We start from the raw sequence: 20598 nt of genomic DNA, 5'->3' as shown, positions 1-20598 counted from the left end.
ACTATAGTGTACTGTATGTACAATAGCATTATGTCTAAAAAAATGTACATAACTAGAAACAATGTAAATTAAAAACTACTTGGCTAGATATGCAAGCAACCTAAGTGTTCATCAACAGATGGCTAAAGAAGATATGTGTGTGTGTGTGTGTGTGTCTATCTATCTATATATATAGACACACACACACACAATGGAATACTACTCAGCTCTTAAAAAAAAACTTTTGCCATTTGCAATAACATGGATGGACTTGAAGGGTATTATGCTTAGTGAAATGAGTCAGAGAAAGACAAACACTGTATGTTATCACTTATATGTGGACTCTAAAAAAGAAAAACTAGGCTTCCCTGGTGGCGCAGTGGTTGAGAGTCCACCTGCTGATGCAGGGGACACGGGTTCGTGCCCTGGTCCGGGAAGATCCCACATGCCACGGAGCGGCTGGGCCCGTGAGCCATGGCTGCTGAGCCTGTACTCCACAACGGGAGAGGCCACAGCAGTGAGAGGCCAGTGTACCGCCAAAAAAAAAAAAAAAAAAAAAAAAGCTAGTGAATGTAACAAAAAAGAAACAGACTCACAGATACAGAGAACAAACTAGTGGTTATTGTTAGGGAGAGGGAACAAGGGGAGGGACAAGATAGGGGTAGGGAATCAAGAAGTACAAACTACTATGTATAAAAAGAATAAGCTACAAGGATGTACTGTACAACACAGAATGTATGTAGCCAATATTTTATAATAACTATTAGTGGAACATAACCTTTAAAAATTGTGAATCACTATATTGTTTGTACGCATGAAACTTGTATACTGTACATCAATTATAGCTCAAAAAAAAGATCATTTAAAAAATTTTCTACTTAGACTTCAGTGTATTATTAAAAACTTCTAAAAAAAGTAAAAAACAAAAACAAACCAAAAAACAACCTTGACTGCTAAAATATGCTAATCATCATCTGAGCCTTCAGCAAATCGTATCTTTTGCAACAGTAACAACAAAAAGCACTGATCACAGATCCCTGTAACAACCATAACAATTAAAAAGCTTGAAATATTGTTAGAATTACCAAAATGTGCCAGAGACACAAAGTGAGAAAATGCTGTTGGAAAACAGTCCCAACAGACTTGTTCAACACAAACCTCAATCTATAAAAAACTCAGTATCGGGCTTCCCTGGTGGCGCCGTGGTTGAGAGTCCACCTGCCAATGCAGGGAACACAGGTTCGTGCCCCGGTCCGGGAAGATCCCACATGCCGCAGAGCGGCTGGGCCCGTGAGTCATGGCCGCTGAGCCTGCGCGTCCGGAGCCTGTGCTCCGCAACGGGAAAGGCCACAACAGTGAGAGGCCCGCGTACCGCAAAAAAAAAAACCCCAAAAAACCTCATTATCATACAGCAGAGTTTGACATGACAATCAACTATACTTCAAAAAAAAAATTGAAAAACGAAACCAAGAAAAAACTCAGTGTGTGCGAAGCACAATAAAATGAGGTATGCCTGTGTTCCTGAAAAGGCTTTAAAGTGTAACATCTTAGACAAATATAAGGGAATCTTGTTAGAATCTAGTTCACACACCAAAGTGATCCCAGTCTTCCTGTAGATTCTGAATCTCCAGCTGGTTCTTGCCCTCAGTGAAAATTGGTTTGGGGTTCTTCTCAAAGCCCCCAGACAGGATGCCACCCTGCCAGCTCCGAATATAAATTCTTCCATCGGCATCCACAATAGCTGAGGAAGAGAAATGACAAGGGGGTGGGGGGAAGAGGAGAAGACAGGGTTGAGCGGCAAGCCAGCTGTCTAAATGGACAGAAAAAGCAGCAAAACAAAAACACCCAAAATTGGACTTATTAACCAAACAGCATTCAGTGAACACAGGCATTCATTAGGTTTAAAATACTGTTCCCGGTCACGGGGGAGGATCCTCCCTCTCAGATTTACAGTGGAGACTGTTTCTCAGATTATCCCTAACCAGATCACTTACCTAGAAGCTTTGACTAGTTCTCAGAATCAAACTGCTTAACTGCCACTGTGCCATGTGAAAGCCAGAGAGAAGGGGGGACTGCGGAGCCCACTCCAGGGATGAAGGCCTCCAAGTGGTATCAAACCCTCCCTACAGCGCTGGGAGTCTCTGAACAGCCCGAGTTTATAGCTCACCTGCGACATCTCCACAACATGTAGCATTAAGTCAAGAACTCTAGGTTACATTCCAAACACTCTCAGTTTAGACCTCTGTTTGGGACTACCCGTTAGCTTGCAAACAAACAAAACTGCTTAAGTGCAATGCCCACTCTGGCCATCCTTTCCTAAAGAGTTATTAAAGTCAAGTTAGTATGGGGTCCACCTCCCTGTACCATGCTCCAGAAAAGAAACGAAAAGGAAAGACTCTTCTGGGCACAGTCTGTCCTGAGCAGAAAGCCTTCCTTTGCAGAGGACAGGACAGGGGCAAGGAAACAAGATTAAAAACAAAGTGCAAATCCTCACTTGGTGTGTTGCTCTGCAGAGGGGTCTCCCAGGGGCGAGTCAGAAGGTAGAAGTGTTCGCAGGCATGTAACGGGATACTAACCGGCTCCTCGTTGGACAGACCCAGCTCGTATGCCCACTACAAACGGACAGATTGATTTGTGGGTGGAAGAGGAACAGAAAGACAAATGAGCAAGTGCAGCCTCTTGAAAAGAGTTTAATTTCAAGTGGCCTCTGTGCGCTCTTGCCTCCACGTCAGCTGTGGGAAGCCAAGTTCCAGCCTGCTTTAGTTCAGTTATTGGACGGGGAGCAACACTACACCCTTTAAACCACAAAGTCTGCTTTTCGAGCAGAGGAAGACAGGTTTACCAGCTCGTGAAAGGAGCTCGTGGGGAGCAAGCGAGGCCCTTCTAACAAAACGCCTGGCCTCAACCACAAACCCCAAACACCAATCATAAAGAACTGCACATGGCAGCAAGTACTCCTAGGTCCCCTTAAGACTGTGGAGTGGGAGGCAAGGGATCAATCTGCCTTCAAAGCAGCAGCAGTTTAGTGTCCTGGAAACTGAATCCATGCTCCTGACACAATAACACAGCCTAATACTCATCTGCTGGGTGGTAGGATGAAATGAAACACCACAGACAGACCCGACGCCAAGGACTGATTTCTCACAATGCCCAACTCTCCCCTGGCCTTCCTGACCAGGACAGCGCCAATCAGCCAGGGGGGGGAGGAAGGAAAAGGTCACCCAGGCTTCTATTTGAGGAGTAAGAACAGGCTTCTGATTTGGAGTGAGAGAATTCTGAGTCTTCCTGTCCAAACAAGAAACAGTGTGGTCCCTGACATCTGCTTAGTGCATCACAATATTAACTGTACATCTGTACCACCCGCCCCCCCCAAAAAAATCCTGGAGACAAAAGTTAAATAAGAAAAGCAGTGACCCAGTATTGTCGCTAACCTACCTGACCAGCACAGTTGACAAAATAGTGGCACTGGATCTGTCCTTTATCCGTCTCCACACCAGTGACTTGACCTTTCCTCACCATAACATGAAGAATACTTGTCCGGTCATAGATCTGAACACCTGTTCCAAGGTAAACAAAGAGTCGGGGCATCATCATCTGATGTTTCAGAATTAGGCACCTGCAGCAGACTCTCAACAAACACGGAAGAGGCCAGGTCGATGCTGGCCTTTAATTTTCAAAACCAGAGAACTCCTGGAACCGCATCCTGAGACTGTGTAAATGGACCTTTCTCAAGACTGAAAATACCAGGCCAACTGAAAAAACTGACTTTAGTATGTAATCAAATTCCAGGAATCACGGGAATTCCCTGGCGGTCCAGTGTTTAGGGCTCTGCGCTTCCACTGCAGGGGGCATGGGTTCGATCCCTGGTCAGGGACATAAGGTCCCACATGCCACGCAGTGTGGCCAAAAAAAAAAAAAAAATTCCAGGGATCATAAAAGGCGTAGGTGAGAAAAAGTGCCATTGGGCATCCTTAAATCCTAATCTACGTACATCATGAATCAGTTCATCCAAAGTATATAACACCATGGACACTGATTAGTCTTCCCTCCATTCATTCCAACATCAGGATATGATCCAAGCTGCGGATTAAATCCCCAAGGTGTGTTTCAACCTTAGAGCTTCTCAAGTCCTGTGGGGGAGAAAATGCCCTTAAATCTGAAGTGCTTTAAGCGGGACTAAAAGCAGCTCCTTGGAACTTAGTAAGACAAATGTGGCCCTGAGGAAGAATATTTATTAACAGATACTATATTAAGACAAAAATTCTAGGAGCCAGGAGCCAGTGTCCCAATATGGAAGTTGGTTGGTGTTCCTGCCCTACGGAGAGATGCTTCCTTAGACGACCTCTTCCTTCCTAACCCCAAAACCTGCTTACCATTTTGGGAGGCAGCACTTGCCAGGGCAAGAGCCACATCGGCGGAGGACACCACTGCATCCTCGGGGACATGCATGGCCCCCACCAGGTCGTGCACATTGAGAAGAGGGTGAAGTTCGGCCACTTTCTTGGGGGAGATGATCTCGGAGGGGATGCCTATAACACTGCCACAGAACACAGGGGGACAATGACATTCACGGCCCTCCGGCAGAGGTCAGCTGACAGTAAAGTCAGGACAGGCTTCTAGCCTCATACGTACTTCAGCCTTGAATTGATGCGCTTCAGGGAGATCAGCCGGTCCTGAGTTTGGGCCAGAAAGATCGAGCCTGTCCTTATGTAACCTGGAAGAAAAAACAGCCCAAACTGAGACAGACCAGGTGAAATGCAGGGCGGGCAGAGTAGCAAGCCCACTAGACTGTGAAGTGGAAGACCCGTGATGAGTCCTGGGCTGCCACCGCCCAATCATTCTCAGCTCACAGTTCTGTGAGGATCAGATGAGTCTAATGTACATAAAATCACTCTTACACTAGAAATGAAGGACACCATTGCTGAACAAACCTCTGGTTTTTTTGGGGGGGGGGGCGAGAAGTAACTATGACCCATCAATTCTTCACTCCTTTATGTAATTATAATTAGACGCTTTCTCCTCCTATTGTTGGTGGGAGAGTAACCCTTGGTGAAGGCCACCCAGCACATCTTCTGCCTCAGTACAGCCAGCAGGCCTGTGACCTAAGCTCAGCCAATCTGATCCTCCTGGAATACTGAGTCTTGAGCAAGGAGGGAAATGGCTGGACGTCCCTCATCTCGGGAGCAGCAGCGTCCTGGCCACATGATTCCTGTTCCAGCTGAGGGACTGGCTGCTGTTGGGTCCCTACAACCTGGCCTCCACCCTGCCTCCAGCTGGCAGCCTCCTGCCAACTCTACAGGCCCCAGTGGCCTTCCAACAAACTCCTTTTGCCCAAGTTAGCCACGGTCAATTCCTGTTTGCAATCAGTGTACTGGATACGACCACTATTACACCTGAGTCAATGACAATCCTCCCAGAATGCAATGAGTCTTAGCTTTTTTGAAGAAAAACTTGCATCAATCAAGTGTCTTTTTACAAAGGAAATACAGTCACGATCATTTAAATATTTTATTGTTCCTTCTGAAACCATCAGACAAACATGCCCTTCGCTGACATGACAAGATTGCCAAGTTCGGAAACCTGAAATTTCAGAGCCTGATTTTATAAGTGGTAAATTTATCCTCAATATATTTACTCCTTTGCTCAATCCTGGGGTACACAGAAAGCAGAACTGTCCATACCACTGTGAAAAATAAACTTGCTAATCACAGGTCTATGTTTGTCCACATTTCCTTTTGTCTTCGACTGAAGGTGGAGTCTAAATACTGTGATCAGAAGTCCCTGGCTTTGTTCTTTCTTCCCCCATAGTAAAGTTGTTATTCATATGAAATGCAACTAGATTATTTCTCATAGTGTTCCAATGAATGTTCCCCCCTTTTCCTGATGGTTTTATTCTATATTTGAATATGCAAAATGTTTACATCATTCTAAAAGTCAAAACTATACAAGGTCAGGCCGGAAATACCACTACCCCCCAGACCCCCACCCTGCACCCTGTTTCCCACCTACCCTGGGAGGTAACCAACCTCAGTATTTTCCGGTTTATCCTTCCTATGTTTCTTTCTTTGCAAAATTAACTATACATTTTCATATTTTCTTATTTCTTCTTACACAAAGGTAGCACATTTTATATACTTTTTAACACCTTGTTTTTCTCATTTAATAATTATCACAGAGATCACTCCATAGCAATTCACAGACATCTTCCTCCTTCTTTTTACATCTACCTAATAATCCTTTGTGGGGATGTTCCGTTTTATTTTACCAATCTCATGCATGTATATTTTTGTACAAGATGTTCTTAAGTGGAAAAAACAAAGTACATAATATGCTTAATACAATCTCATTTGGGTTAAAAAAAGTAGACCTGTATATACATGCAAACTAACCACAGACTAGTAACCTTCTGGTGGGTATTCAGTGGGAAGGATCACTTTTTATTTTTAGATTTCTGTATTGTTCACATTTATTATAATGAGTATATAACTTATTACATATGTTTAAACCTATTTAAAAGTTCCTTCTAACCCACAAAGTAATTTTTAAAAATTGATTTGTCACTGACTTGGTAAATTAATGGTTTAATCTACCTGCATCTAGGTTTTTCATCTGTAAAAGAATGATCTGGGCTTCCCTGGTGGTGCAGTGGTTAAGAATCCGCCTGCCAATACAGGAGACATGGGTTCAAGCCCTGGTCCGGGAAGATCCAACATGCTATGGAGCAACTAAGCCCATGTGCCACAACTACCGAGCCTGTGCTCTAGAGCCTGTGAGCCACAACTACTGAAGCCCGCGCACCTAGAGCCCGTGCTCTACAACAAGAGAAGCCACTGTAATGAGAAGCCCGTGCACTGCAACGAACAGTAGCCCCTGCTTGCTGCAACTAGAGAAAGCCCGCGCGCAGCAACGAAGACCCAGTGCTGCCAAAAATAAATAAGTAAAATAAATAAATTTAAAAAAAAGAATGAGGGCTTCCCTGGTGGCGCAGTGGTTGAGAGTCCACCTGCTGATGCAGGTGACACAGGTTCGTGCCCCGGTCCAGGAGGATCCCACATGCCGCGGAGCAGCTGGGCCTGTGAGCCATGGCCACTGAGCCTGTGCATCCGGAGCCTGTGCTCCGCAGCGGGAGAGGCCACAACAGTGAGGGGCCCACGTACCGCAAAAAAAAAAAAAAAAAAAAGAATGATCCTTCCTTATTATAAGATCGAATAATATGTGGAATACTTTCAAAGATTATTAAAACTTTTAGATTATCATGTTCAATCACTTGACAAAAATTACATCATGTGCAAAAGAAGCACTGCAGAAACTGGTATCTGCATAATGAGGACCCTTGGAATGACCCAGTAATTCAGAGTAGAAAGCAGTTAACATACACCTCACAGGAATGAACTATGTTCAGAGGAATAGCTTATTATATGTTATCATCAAACCGACGTTGTACACATGTCACTTATTTAATATCTCAAAGCAGTCCACCGATTGACAGCAGTCACTGGAATGCACACCTGTACATCCTGCTGGACAACAGAATTCTCCAGCAGGGAAGTCCCTACATCACCTTTCACTGCATCACTGGTGAACTACAATGGGGGTGACAGATTGAGGGGGATGCCCTTACTATCTGTTGCCTGACTTCCTCACTGCCCCACAGACATCAAAGAGAGATCGGGCCCAATAAAGGTGATTCCAGCCAGTGACCTCGAACAAAAGCTAGACTAACTTACCTTACAGAAAAGAAGCCTGCAGCCCTGATTCCTCTGGAGTCTAACCAGCTGAGCCATGTAAGGCTCAACAAAGCACGAGTAACTGAACCAAAGGACCAGGAGTCAGCAGTTCCATTTCTGGGCTCATTATGTGGACCCTCTTCTGACTCAAATACTGGTTAGTATCTGATTCAAGTACCTTGTTGTCATTAAATTAAATCCAACCAAAAAGGACTGAAATACAGTTAGGTCCATGTCTATCATATTCAAGTTATTAGAAAATCAGTCTTAAGTTACAATTTACAAATAAGGTTACACTTCCGTTGGCAAAAAGAAAAGCTACCATTTTTTGTCAGTATTAATCAATCTTGAAGTATCTGTGATGTGAATTATGCAAGGTCTGCCTCATATAGGCATTGTCCTGAATTTCATCACTGGGCCTCACTACCCTCTCATGATTATACTGTGGTCACCAAACTGCTTCATCAGCCATGAGACTCGGTTTGACTCTGGGCTTCTAGCTAATTCATCACCTTATAACAAAGCACTGGACTTTCTTTCTACCTTGTTACCATATGGGACCATAACGTGGCTTCGTCTCCCTCTTCTTGGGACAGTCCCTACCTACTCCAGTATTATTTAACCTACAATCCTGTGTCCCTACCCCCTTAATTACACAGGTAAGGAGAAATGCATGTTTATGCTTTCTAGGTAGAAATATCCTTAATATCAATTTTTGAAGTGCAGTGGGTCAAACTATGATTTAACTACCAAGCACCTAAAGTTGAGTTGTTTCTCCTCCTCTTCATTTAGGAGCCAAGTGTTGCCACTTACTATACTTCAATGAGTGAAATATACAGGAAATGGCCCAGGAAAACTTCCACTTTATAAGAATTATAGAATCTGAAAAGGAGCTAGGATACTGACTGAAGGCCCTCGATTTACAGATAAGGAAAGTGAAGACAGCTCAACAAGCTAAGTGACTTGCCCAAGGTCATACCCTGACAAGTGGCAAAACCCGTATTAAAACTCAAGTCTGAATTACCAAATCACAAGCTGACTTGGTAAAGGACCAAATACAGTACTGAGTAAAACAGTCTAGATTACCTGCTTACCTGTATGGATCCCTGTTTCTTGCTCTAACTGATGGTAGAGTTTGTTTGAGTAGTCTGCCATCTTTTGCTCAATGGTCAAGTGCCTGGCAGTGCTTAGGATGCCAGCACAGAACCTCGTAGAGCCAGCAGCCAGCCTGCAGGATAGATGCAAATGCTATTAGGTAGACGCACACATCGGTGAAGACAAGAAGTTCAAGGTTCCTCATTATACCACTGTTGTAACATCCAAAGATGGAAACAACCGCAATATCCATCAACATGAGAATGATTTAAAATGTTGGAGTTCACCTGTACAACAGAATACTTTACGGCCATAAAAAATAAACGAACACTTTTATGCACCAATCCTAATGGAACAACCCTAATGAAAAAGGCCAGGTGAGGAACACTGTTTAAGGTATGCTACTACCCGTATGAAAAAGGGAAAAAAAAATGAATATGCATATCCCCACGTACATACCTACCAGTACATATGTGATTATAATGGAGAAGAGTGTCTGAAATGGTACCTAAGGAAATAACTGGCTTCCAGGGAGGGAAACTTGTAGCTAGAGGTCAGCGAGCAGAAGGAGACTTTCCCCTGTACACCCTTTTACACATTTTCAAGTCTGAACTATGTAGATGTATCACCTATTCAGAAATAACCACGCTTTAAATTTTTAAAATGTTGTCCAATTTGTGGTAGGCAACAGAACATAAAGAGCATGGAACAGAAAAAGGACACTAGGTGAAAAGTGAATCAGTTCGAATAAAGCAGCAACGTTAGTTTAAAATAATGTATCACAATTGCGTCATTAGTTGAAACATTAATCCTAATATAAGATGTTAACAGTAGGCAGACCTGGATGCAGGGTATATGGTAACTCTGCACTACTGTTGGAATTGTTCTATAAATCTAAACTGTTCTAGAGGAAGTTAATCAACTGAAAAGCAACAGAAATAAGGAAGAATGTAGCCAATTTCATTTTGGCTCAAAGAGGAAGCACCTGAGTCACAGGATTTACTGCTGTGTTACTACAACAAAGAGAGCAAGATGGTAAGATGTGCTTTGAACCGGAAATAAACACATCTTTTAGCTACTTGTTATGTCCCCATCTGCCATCTCTCTGAAAACCAGAAAACAGGAGTATTAGGCATTGCAAAACAAAGTACCAAAGATTTCACTTTTCTGTAATTCTACTTACGCTACTTAGTGACACTTACATTAGCTACTGCTGGGTCAGTACTACTGAAATGAGAGGGATGAGGGAAGCCCGTAGAATCAGTGCAGCACAGCCCCAAGCCATGTCCAGCTTGATCCCTACCTGCCCTGCTCCAAAAGGACGATATCCTTCCATCCCATCTTGGAGAGATGATAGGCCACAGATGTGCCCATGATTCCACCACCACAGATGACCACCTGTGCCTGGGCAGGCAGGGCCACAGAATGCGCTTTGGCAGCTGACGCACCGCTCCTGGCTGGGGACCACTTCTGCCATCCTCGGCTGCTTCTGGGTCTTCGGACCACCGACAGCAACCAGTAAAACATCACGCCTGTCAGCAACTGGGAGACGTGCTCTCACTCAGCTAAGAAGCGGATCCCAAGAATTCAAACTAGACAGAGAAAACCAAGAGCATAAGATTAACGAGAAAGCGCTGAAACACAGAACAATAATTGTACATTCAGCAAATGTCTGAGGACTTACTGAGTTCCAGACACATTGCTAGGTATAGATACAGCAATGAAGACAAATGAGGAGGTCCCTGCCTTTACACAACTTACATTTGAGACAGAGAGAGACAAGCAGCCAATATACAAATAAAACAAGTAACAAAGCTAGTACGACGGAGTCACTAGGGGCACACCAAAATATCATGGTCAGAAGGAAGGTGACATTTGAAAACACCTGATGGATGAAAGAGAACCAGCTATGTGAGAGTGTTCAGACAGAAGAACCAGCATGTGCAAAGGCCCTGAAGTGAGACACAGCTTGAGGAGTGCAAGCACAGAAAAGAGGCCAGTGTGTCCACAGCACGTGAGGGAAGGGGAGGTGACCTGAGACCGAGCTGGAGGTGGCAGAGACCAATCGTACACAGCGCTTGGGTGCCACCACGAGGAGTGGGATTTATTCTACATGCAAAGGAAAATACTAAAGCAGGGGAATGACATAATCTGGTCTGTTTTTCCAAGATCAGGCTGGCTCCATGGAAGGCTCCTAGAAGGACAGGGAAAGCAGGGGTGAGTCAGGAAGCTATGGCAGTTCTCCAGGGGGGACACCATGGTGGCTCAGACAAGGATGGTGGCAGCAAAGTCAGAGAAATGACTGGACTGTTTGAAGGAGAAAAGACGGGACTTACTTGCCAACAAACTGGATGTTACAACGGGAAAAACGGAGGAGTACGGATGACGGCGAAGTGTGTGAGGTGAGCAACTGGGGCCACGGACTACGTGAGACGGATCAGACACAGGGAGGGGGGCTGTGAGGGTGTGCATGCGTGTGGACAGTGAAAGGGCCCCGTCTTAGACGTCAACAGCCAGAGACCCAGCAGGCAGCACGTGGCAACGGGGAGCAGCAGCTGGGTTCCCAAGCCTGAAACCTGGGGGTTTGGTCCGGGAGTCATTAGCACATGTACAATATTTGAAGCCCGAGCATCTCGTGGAACAAGACCCCCAAGGCTCCCGGCATTTACACACAAGGAAGAGAAGGAAAGGACTACAAACAGGACTGAACGCTGTGGACGCACAGAGCGTCCTGAGAAAGAACAGTGGCTAAAGAGATAGAGAAGGAGCGGCCAGTGAGGTAGAAAGAAAACCAGGCAGAGGGCACAGAAGCCAACAGAGGAACGTGTGTGAAGAAGCGGTAACTATACAGGGTGCCCAGGGGGGAGCAAGACGGCCACGTGTCCACCGGACGTGACAGCACAGAGCCCCAGGTGTCCTCAAAAAGAACATTCTCAGGGGAATGGCAGGGAGAGAACAGAGACTAGAACAAGCTAAAGAGTAAGCGAGAGGAGGCAGTGAGGCCACCGCTCCGCCGTGCTCTGACGGGAGCAGGGAACTCGGAGCCCAGCAAGGTGGTCTGCGTTCAGGGCCGGGAGCTATTGAGCATGTGTCACCGCTGGGGGGATGAGCCAGTGAAAAGGGAAGAGACGGGAGAGAAAGGAGAGGCCAGAACAGAGGATGAGGCCCAGGAGGAGGAGAGGGAGAGACGGGATTCAAAGCTGCAGGGGAGGACAGCTCGCCTCACGCTCCCACGGCGATGGGGGGAGTTGAAGGTACCACGTGTGCGCTCCGGAGAGCAGACGATGACGAGTCCCGTCAGGCTGGTCACTTCACACCAGTCACCAAGACACACTTCTACAGGACAACAAATACCCTACGTTAGACAAGGAAAAGCGTGGAGGCCAGGTCCACGGGGATGAGGAGCGGGTACAGAGTAAGACCTAAGCTGAGCCTGGGAGGGGCAAAATCGGGACAGAGAGGGAAGCACACACCATCAAGCTGCAGAACAAGTCCGACCCTAACTGCCTGTGAGACAGGCTGGGACCTGGGACCCTTTGTCGCAGTGCCTGCACCAGGACAAACATCTCCTGGAGCAACAGAACACAGAGAAACAGTAAGGGACTAAAACTAACTGCATGCAGGGCAGCGGGGGCGAAAAGAACAAAGATACAAAAAGGCCAAAACCCACCTGCCAGTTCTGAGGTGCCAGAAGCAAAAGCAGGCTCCTGGCACGATCCCTGCGCGCAGCACCACCACGGGGCTGGGCAGACCACCCAAGCCACCCCCGGCCCCACCCACCAATCGGCCCCCACCCCAGGGGAGTGAGCAAGGGAACCTGCCGCTTGCTTTTGCTCCCTTGAGTCCCGATAAAGCCTTGCCTCAACTTCTACTGATTAAAGAGTCCAAGAACCCACTGGTGGATGACAGCGAAGGACCTGGCTCAGAGGCCGCAGCTTCTATGAACCCTGGGTAATAGCAGAAACTGAAGTACGGTGAAGCCAGACCATGGAAGGCTCTGATACTTGGTCCAGTACCACAGGCTGAATATGACAAAGGCAGGGTTTTAACGACATGAATCTAACAGCAAAACGGGACTGTTCAAGTTTCAAGAAACTGAAGAAAGACCTGCTCGCAGACTAGGCGGTCACAGACGTACAGGAAGACGAGGCCTGAAGACCAGAGTGGGGGCGACAAGCAGACACGAGGGTAGGACGTGGCTAGCAAGTCACCAACAGCACGCTCCACCGTCAGCCTGAATCACCGAAGGCCACGTACCAACACCCATCTGTCAGAGGACTCTCAGATGTGGGACGAGGGCAGGCACATACTGCATCCTGAGAGAAATCCCAACCAACTAGGGACTAACTCTTCTGGCCACCTTGAGGTCCCACCACGCCTCATGTCCCTGTGAAACTGTCTCAAGATGGAAGCTTCTCCACACACCGAGTCTTGCTGTAAGCTCATCTCCACACGGCCAATTTCTCTCCCCAGTTCCAAACCATCTGTTTTCCTCCCCTAAAACCTCTCTATGGGCGCTCTAGAACACCCTTACCAAAGTGACCCCTTCACGAATGTTCTCTCCACCCTCTGTCTTAATGGAAATGCAGCTCTCCTGAGGGAACTGTCACTGTCACACGGCCAGCCCTGTTCCACTGACCTCACCATCAAGAGGCACGGTTGGCATCCTCCTGGCTTCTGAACCATTACCACTCAGTCCCGCTGGGAAAAGACCCTGTTCCCTTGTGCCTTAAGCTAGCAGGCACTCCCACCTAGCTCCGGGCTCCTTCTTATTAAGCCACAGGCACAGCTCTCTCTACATCCGGGTTCTGAACCCATAACATGGCTTTTCTCCCAACCTTTTAACACCCCCTCCTCTCTTCCTTCATCAAAGGAGATAACCTGTCTCACCTTGTTCCCAAACTCCCACCTGTAAACCTCCCGGCATCAGCAAACCACCTCTGCCTTCCTCCACAGGGTCGGAAGTTAATCCCTTACCGTGGCCTGGACCCCCCTTCTGGCCCCTTCCCCTGAACCGAGCTCCAGCACCTGTCCTCCCTCTTTCACACACCTTCACATTCACCTCCTTAAGTACCCCCTCCCCCCGCCCAGGGGGTTTAAGGAATAAAACAAAGCTCCAAAACACTCTTCAATTAGCAATTTTTAATTTTTAAAATTCTAAGTTATAAAATGATGGTCTGCAAAAAATCAAAAACAGAAGTAAAGGGCTTCTCTGGTGGTGCAGTGGTTAAGAATTCTCCTGCCAATGCAGGGGACACGGGTTCGAGCCCTGGTCCAGGAAGATCCCACATGCAGCAGAGCAACTAAGCCCGTGCGCCACAACTACTGAGCCTGCACTCTAGAGGCCACACGCCACAACTACTGAGCCTACGTGCTGTAACTACTAAAGCCCATGTGCCTAGAGCCCATGCTCCACAACAAGAGAACCCACTGCAATGAGAAGCCCACACACCGCAACAAAGAGTAGCTCCCACTCGCCGCAACTAGAGAAAGCCCGCGCACAGCAACAAAGACCCAATGTAGCCAAAAATAAAAATAAATTTATTAAAAAAAAAAAAAGAAAAACAGGAGGAAGTTAAGATTTCCCTCCACTCAAAGATCACCAATACCAGTGTCAATTATATTTTCCCAGAATGTTAAATTTGCAGCAATGAGCTGCCCTGACGTCCACTTGTTTGCCACCACCTTTGTCTTAAGTCCTTCTTTCATTACCTTGGTGATGGCACAGTCGGCCAGTGGACTTTTTTTTTTTTTTTTTTTTGCGGTACGCGGGCCTCTCACCACCGTGGCCTCTCCCGCCGCGGAGCACAGGCTCCAGACGTGCAGGCCCAGTGGCCATGGCCCACGGGCCCAGCCGCTCCGCAGCATGTGGGATCCTCGCGGACCGGGGCACGAACCCGTGTCCCCTGCATCGGCAGGCGGACCCTCAACCACTGCGCCACCAGGGAAGCCCCGGCCAGTGGACTTTTTAAGCAAAAATTTCTTAACATGTGTTTCACAACCTGTCTTTTCTACTTCACAATAAATAATGTACAGAAAGGACTGCTTACATTTGTTTTTCACTACCCGCCCCCCCAGTCCTGCTCTCTCCTGCCCCACCAGGCCACCACACTCCTCTCACCAGGAACGCAAATGTTGCTACTTTCCAAGGGCACTCTCTGGGCACCGTCTCACTCCCTCCTGTTCACACACACTTTCCTTGTTTCCTGTGGCACCTTCTGCCCCGATCACTGGCCTCTCTCCTCTGCACTTCCCTCTGTGCTGACGTCCCCCAGGGCTCCCTGAGGCCAGCTTCGCTTCCCCATCCACCGCTGTTCAGGGTGATTCCCTTTCCTGCCATGACTGATGACCTAACCCCCAGCACTCCTGAGCCTTAGACCTGCACGTCTAGTGGAAGAAGGGCCACCTCCACCTGGACTCCCACAGGCCAAACTGAGCACATCCAAAAGGTAAAGCCGTCTTCCCCAACCTCCAACCCTGCTCCACGTCCTGTGTCCCCCAGGAACACCATATACTAGAATCCTGGGTGTCATCCCACGTTCCTCCCTTTCTCTCATCTCCTCTCTCCAGTCAATCATCAAGGCCTAACCAACAACCCTACATCCTAGATCTCCCTCCAATGGATCTACTCTCCATCCCCACTGCCCTGAACTGAGCACAGCCCACCACCCTCTCTGTTTACTGCAGAAGGTTCCCAACCGGGCTTCCCACCTCTAATCTGCACACCATTCTCCCCACGCCCCACAGCCTTCACAGAGGCCTGCGCACATCTCTGAAATGAAGATCCTATTTCGTGCCCCTGCTCAAACCCTTCAATGACTATCTGGTGCCCTCAGAAAAAGTCAAATTCCTTAATAGGAAGTGCAAGACCCTGCTCACTACTTACCTCTGATCTCATTTCTCTCCTCTCTCCTCTCACACTCTCATCAAACCTAAACTACTTTAATTCCTCACACGTGTCAGGCATGAACTTTCTCTTCCACCTCTGGGACTCGTGCAGACTGTTCCTTCTCAGGGGCATAGTTCCTGCCACCCCTCCCCGCAAATAAAGATAATCCCCGCAGCTCTCAGCCTGTTTGACATCTTATTTGTTCCCACTCTCCCCCCAACACTCAGTTAGGTAACTGTTCTATATTTCCCCAAACACCCTGCACAAGCCCCAGCTCAGAGCCAATCACACTCTCTAAGGGTCTGTCTGCCAATCAGGGAAGCAAAACAGCAAGCCGCGTGAGGAGGAAACAGACTTCAGAAGCAGACAGATCTGGGTCTCATAATCTCCCCCACCACTCATTAGCTGTATAACTTTGAGCAAGTTGTTCAATCTCTGTGGTTCAGGCTGCTCGTGTGTTACATGGGCTAGGAATGCCTTCCTCACGTGGCTGCTGCAAGACTAAAGCAGAAATGCAGGAAGAACATGGCAAGTGGTGCCTCAGAAGCACTTGGAAAGTGGTAGCCTTTAGCCCCCCTGGGATAATGGAGCTCTCTGAGAGCAGGGACCACTTATAACTTGATCAGGGTTGTCACAGTAGGCACCTTGGAAGTACAACCTGACAATTAAATGAGAACAGAGAACAAAGGAGATGGGGAAAAAATTCAGTGATGACTCAGATCTCAAGGCTAGGCCCCCAGACGTGAGGAGATCTCTAAATAACCTGATATAATTTTTTAAAAAGGTTATATTCTTATAGGTAGTTATGATGTGCCAGGCACTGCTTTATGTATACAACTAATTTAACCCTCACAAATCTAGAAGATGTTACAATTTTTATTCTACACTTGAGGTAAAGGAGGCACAGAGACGTTTAGTGACTGATCCAAGATCCTAGAATACTGGTGAGTGGCAGAGCCTCAATTCAAAGCCTGCCAGTTCAGCACTAGAGTCCGCCATTGAATCATTACTTCATCTACCTGTAAGCTAGGATTAGATGATTAAAAAAGGGTAGCTGTGAGGGAGGCCAGAAACACAAGGCACTTCCCCGAATAGAAAAAAGGAATTGCAAAGGTAGCATTAAAAACATAACAACAGGGACTTCTCTGGTGGCGCAGTGGTTAAGAATCCGCCTGCCAATGCAGGGGACACAGGTTCGAGCCCTGGTCCGGGAAGATCCCACATGCCGCAGAGCAACTAAGCCCGTGAGCCACAACTACTGAGCCTGTTGTGCTCTAGGGCCTGTGAGCCACAACTACGGAAGCCCACGCACCGCAGCGAAGAGTAGCCCCCGCTCACAACTAGAGAAAGCCCGCGCGCAGCAATGAAGACCCAACGCAGCCAAAAATAAATAATAAAAAAACCCAAAAATATAACAACAGATAAGTTTCAAGATGGAAGAAATAATACTAAAGGGCCAGGGTGATAAGAACCAAGAAAAGGATTTTTGACCTTGTGCTCATCATGACCTTCAAGAGTCAGTGAAGTGGTGAGAACAAAAAAAGGATTTACAGTGGATGCAAACAATGAAGGCACAGGAGGCATCACAGTCTATTCCAGTAGGTCTGGCAGCTAAAGCAAAATAAAACTTGAGAGCAAAGGAGATAAAGCTAGTAGAGAAGAAACGGAAGATGTCAAAGACAACAAAGTAAAACACACACCTGGTTGAAAATAAATTATGTGTTTAATTTCTGCTAAGGAGAAGAATTTCTGCTAAACAATCTCAATACTGACGCTGGTTATGCTCAGATCTGCTTACACCAACAAGAGCAAGAGGACAGCTCCAACTCCTTCTGAGCTGTTCCTCTGCATGGTCACAACACCTTGTACAAACTGGCTGCTGGTCACAAGGGAGACCGGGTGAGAAGAGACGAATTAACACAACATTTCCCACACCTGCCTCCAAATGAGAGCCACCTGGGACACACTCACTCACAGGCTGCCTCTCTGGAGATTCTCATCCTGCGGTCCAGGGTGCTGTATTTTTCAACAAGTGCACCAGGTGACCAGCCAAGTTTGAGAACTTAACACAAATCTCTAGCCCTAGGAACGTGTCCCCTTCAGCCCGGCTACCTCGCCGCCCCGCAGCCCCCGACAACATGCTTACAAGCCACGGGCGAAACGGACGTGAACATGCCTGAATCAAATCTCGGTGTCATACACATCAGGCCCAAAGGGCCAAACGTTGGGAAGAGAGCTCACCGCCCCGGCCTGGACGTTTCCACCTAACCTCACCGCTGACTCTGCAGCACTTTTACTGGTTAGTTAAGCACAAGCGGACCGCACGTTGCCACGCGGGAAAACAATTCCGCCTGCAGAGACGACACAGCTGGACAAGCCCGACCCACGCTAGGGGGTGGGGGTGGGGGCTGCCTGCCCGAGGCGGGCCTCAGGAGCGAGGTTATCCCGGACGCCCTGGGCATCCGGGCTGGGCTGCGGGCGTCTGGCAGAGCTGGTGCGCTGGCCCCGGGCAGCCGGGCACGGGTCCGCGTCCGCGAGACGCCACCGCCGCAGAGGCTGAGTGAGACCGGGCGACGCGCTGTCGGCCCCGGCGGGAGGCGTCCCGGCGCCGGGACGCGCCTTCCGAGGACCAGGCAGAACCGACGGGAAACGAGGGACGCCGGAAGCCCCCTGACCGAGACCACAGCGGAAAGTGGGGGGCGCTGGGGGTCCCGGGCCGCCACGGTTCGCGCGGACGGGGACGCCAGAGCGGCCCCGCAGCTTCTCCTTACCTCACGGGCGCCCTCGGGCTCCGCGCTCAGCAACACTCCGGCTGAAGCGAGGCAGCAGCCATAACGGTTGCCGGCGTTCCCGGGGGCCGGAAGGTGGGACACGGATAGGGAAGGGGGCGGGACAGGAGGGAGGAAAAAGTTCCGGGGAAGCTTGATACGGCGACCTTCCGCGCTTTACGGTTCCTAGCAAGGGTACGCCGGCGCGTGACCTCACTCGCGCACGCGCACCGTGACGTTAGGTGGTAGGGCTCCGCCCCTGACACGTGGGGCTTGTTTGGGTCTCGTTAGGGCCCGCCCCTAAATGGGGCCGCCTCCGCCAAGATGGCGGCGAGTTGGGAGTCTAGTGTTTGAGGGTCGCTTTAGGACTCTAGCCTCGGACCCTGCTATTTCTGCAGGTGCAGTCCTGCCGGCCCAGTTGGTGGCTACCCCGCTGCAGTGTAGGGAGAGAGCGGGGGTTCTTTCTTCCCTTGAGGCGAGTTCCCCAGGTCTTGTCCCACGTCGTCCGCTGCCCAAAGACACTCTAGTCCAGGGCGTAAAGAAGATTCTTGGACTGACAGCCGCTTTGTTTTTTGGAAGTCGCCCGGGTGTTCTTGGGCGAATCGCTAGCAGAGCAGATCGGAAATCCGGTCTCCTGGCCCGGCCAGAACTCGGAGGCAGGATAAGAAGACCTGAGCTCTGGGCCGGATCTTACTCTTTGCGCCTTCTCTGCTTGTCTGGACCAGAGGAAGAGGAATCATTCACTACATCCTCTGAGAAGCTCCCCATCACCTTGCTTACTATCACATCGCCCTGTTTTCTTTCCTTTATAGAACTCGTCACTAAAGTAGATCAGTGTTTGTTGACTGCCTTTCCCACTAGTTGCAAGCTCTGCCCTGTGATGACAGAACCTGAATCTCGTGCAGGGCCATGTTCTCAGTAGTTAGAACAGTGCTTGGCACAAAGTCCAGTACATATTCTTTGAATGGCCAGTGATCTAATGGTACAGCCTCCCCTGCGTGTTGGGCCACCTCGCTAGTTCCCATTCTTTGGATTCAAGCCCATCTTACCACACAAGCCAATTTTGTTTAATGGATGGCCTCTTGTGGCCGGGCATTGTGTTAGACGATGGGATAAACGTTGCACAAAAAACCATTGTCCTGGGCTTCCCTGGTGGCGCAGTGGTTGAGAGTCTGCCTGCTAATGCAGGGGACACGGGTTCGAGCCCTGGTCTGGGAGGATCCCACATGCCGCGGAGCAACTGGGCCCGTGAGCCACAACTGCTGAGCCTGCGCGTCTGGAGCCTGTGCTCCGCAACAAGAGAGGCCGCGATAGTGAGAGGCCCGTGCACCACGATGAAGAGTGGCCCCCGCTTGCCACAACTGGAGAAGGCCCTCGTACAGAAATGAAGACCCAATACAGCAAAAACTAATTAATTAATTAATAAACTCCTATCCCCAACATCTTAAAAAAAAACAAACAAAAAAACCCATTGTCCTGTTACCAAAGTGTAAAAGAGAATTTGGAAACTGACATAATGAAGACACAAACGTTTACAAGTGTTACTCTCCATGCAGTAAGGACATGGCTGGGGGAGAAACCCCATTCCTCCCCCTGAAGTTACTATCGCTGTCGCTGGACTCGACATCCAGCCTTACACGGACTCCATGGTAAGAACCTGGCACAGGGTGTATCCCCCACGTACCTGTGAGCCCGTGTCTGTGTGGAAACCAGGGCTGTGCCTACATTCTTGTTCACACCTGTGGGGAAAAAAGCTCACTGTCTGAGAGAAGCAGCCAGTGCACTCACCACACCAACCTGCACCCACAAATCATGGTGCAGTTTTGCAGTAAAACACCTGCTATGGACTCAGTGCTGTGCAGGGTGCAGGGCGCTATTTCAGAGTCCCTGTAAGACAGAGTAATTTTATAAGTGGCTCCTGTGCCCTAACTGCCTTACCTTGTTGAAACTTCACCAAAACTGTGTGAATTACAGCAGAGTATCCCTGCTTGACCTGTGAGGAAAGTGAGGCCTGGAGAAGCACGTTCTCACGTTGCAGATAATACAAACCAGGCCTCACATCTAAGTGTTTATGAAGTATTGAACTATTCAAGTCAGTGCTAAGAAATGCGGTGGAGACAGTGGTGGTGCATTAGAATCA

At 48.4% G+C, this 20598-nt stretch overlaps 1 protein-coding gene across 1 annotated transcript in view; it reads right to left on the bottom strand.

The window, feature by feature from the left end:
* The window catches only part of PDPR (pyruvate dehydrogenase phosphatase regulatory subunit), a 39683-nt gene extending 21044 nt beyond the window's left edge, over positions 1-18639 (bottom strand). Inside the window, exons 1-8 of the mRNA XM_082605789.1 lie at positions 18462-18639; positions 10105-10393; positions 8801-8934; positions 4612-4693; positions 4353-4516; positions 3415-3536; positions 2474-2591; positions 1571-1720 (exon numbers count right to left, since the gene is read on the bottom strand). Of these exons, the coding sequence (XP_082461915.1) occupies positions 1571-1720; positions 2474-2591; positions 3415-3536; positions 4353-4516; positions 4612-4693; positions 8801-8934; positions 10105-10328 (994 nt within the window). The 5' untranslated portion in view covers positions 10329-10393; positions 18462-18639. The remainder of the gene's footprint in view (positions 1-1570; positions 1721-2473; positions 2592-3414; positions 3537-4352; positions 4517-4611; positions 4694-8800; positions 8935-10104; positions 10394-18461) is intronic.
* Between the last annotated feature and the right edge of the window lie 1959 nt (positions 18640-20598).

This window comes from Mesoplodon mirus (assembly GCF_964341445.2).
Source record: "Mesoplodon mirus genome assembly, chromosome: 19".
Taxonomy (NCBI): domain Eukaryota; kingdom Metazoa; phylum Chordata; class Mammalia; order Artiodactyla; family Ziphiidae; genus Mesoplodon; species Mesoplodon mirus.
The sequence above is the reverse complement of the archived record's forward strand: the minus strand, read 5'-3'. Positions and strand labels throughout refer to the sequence as shown.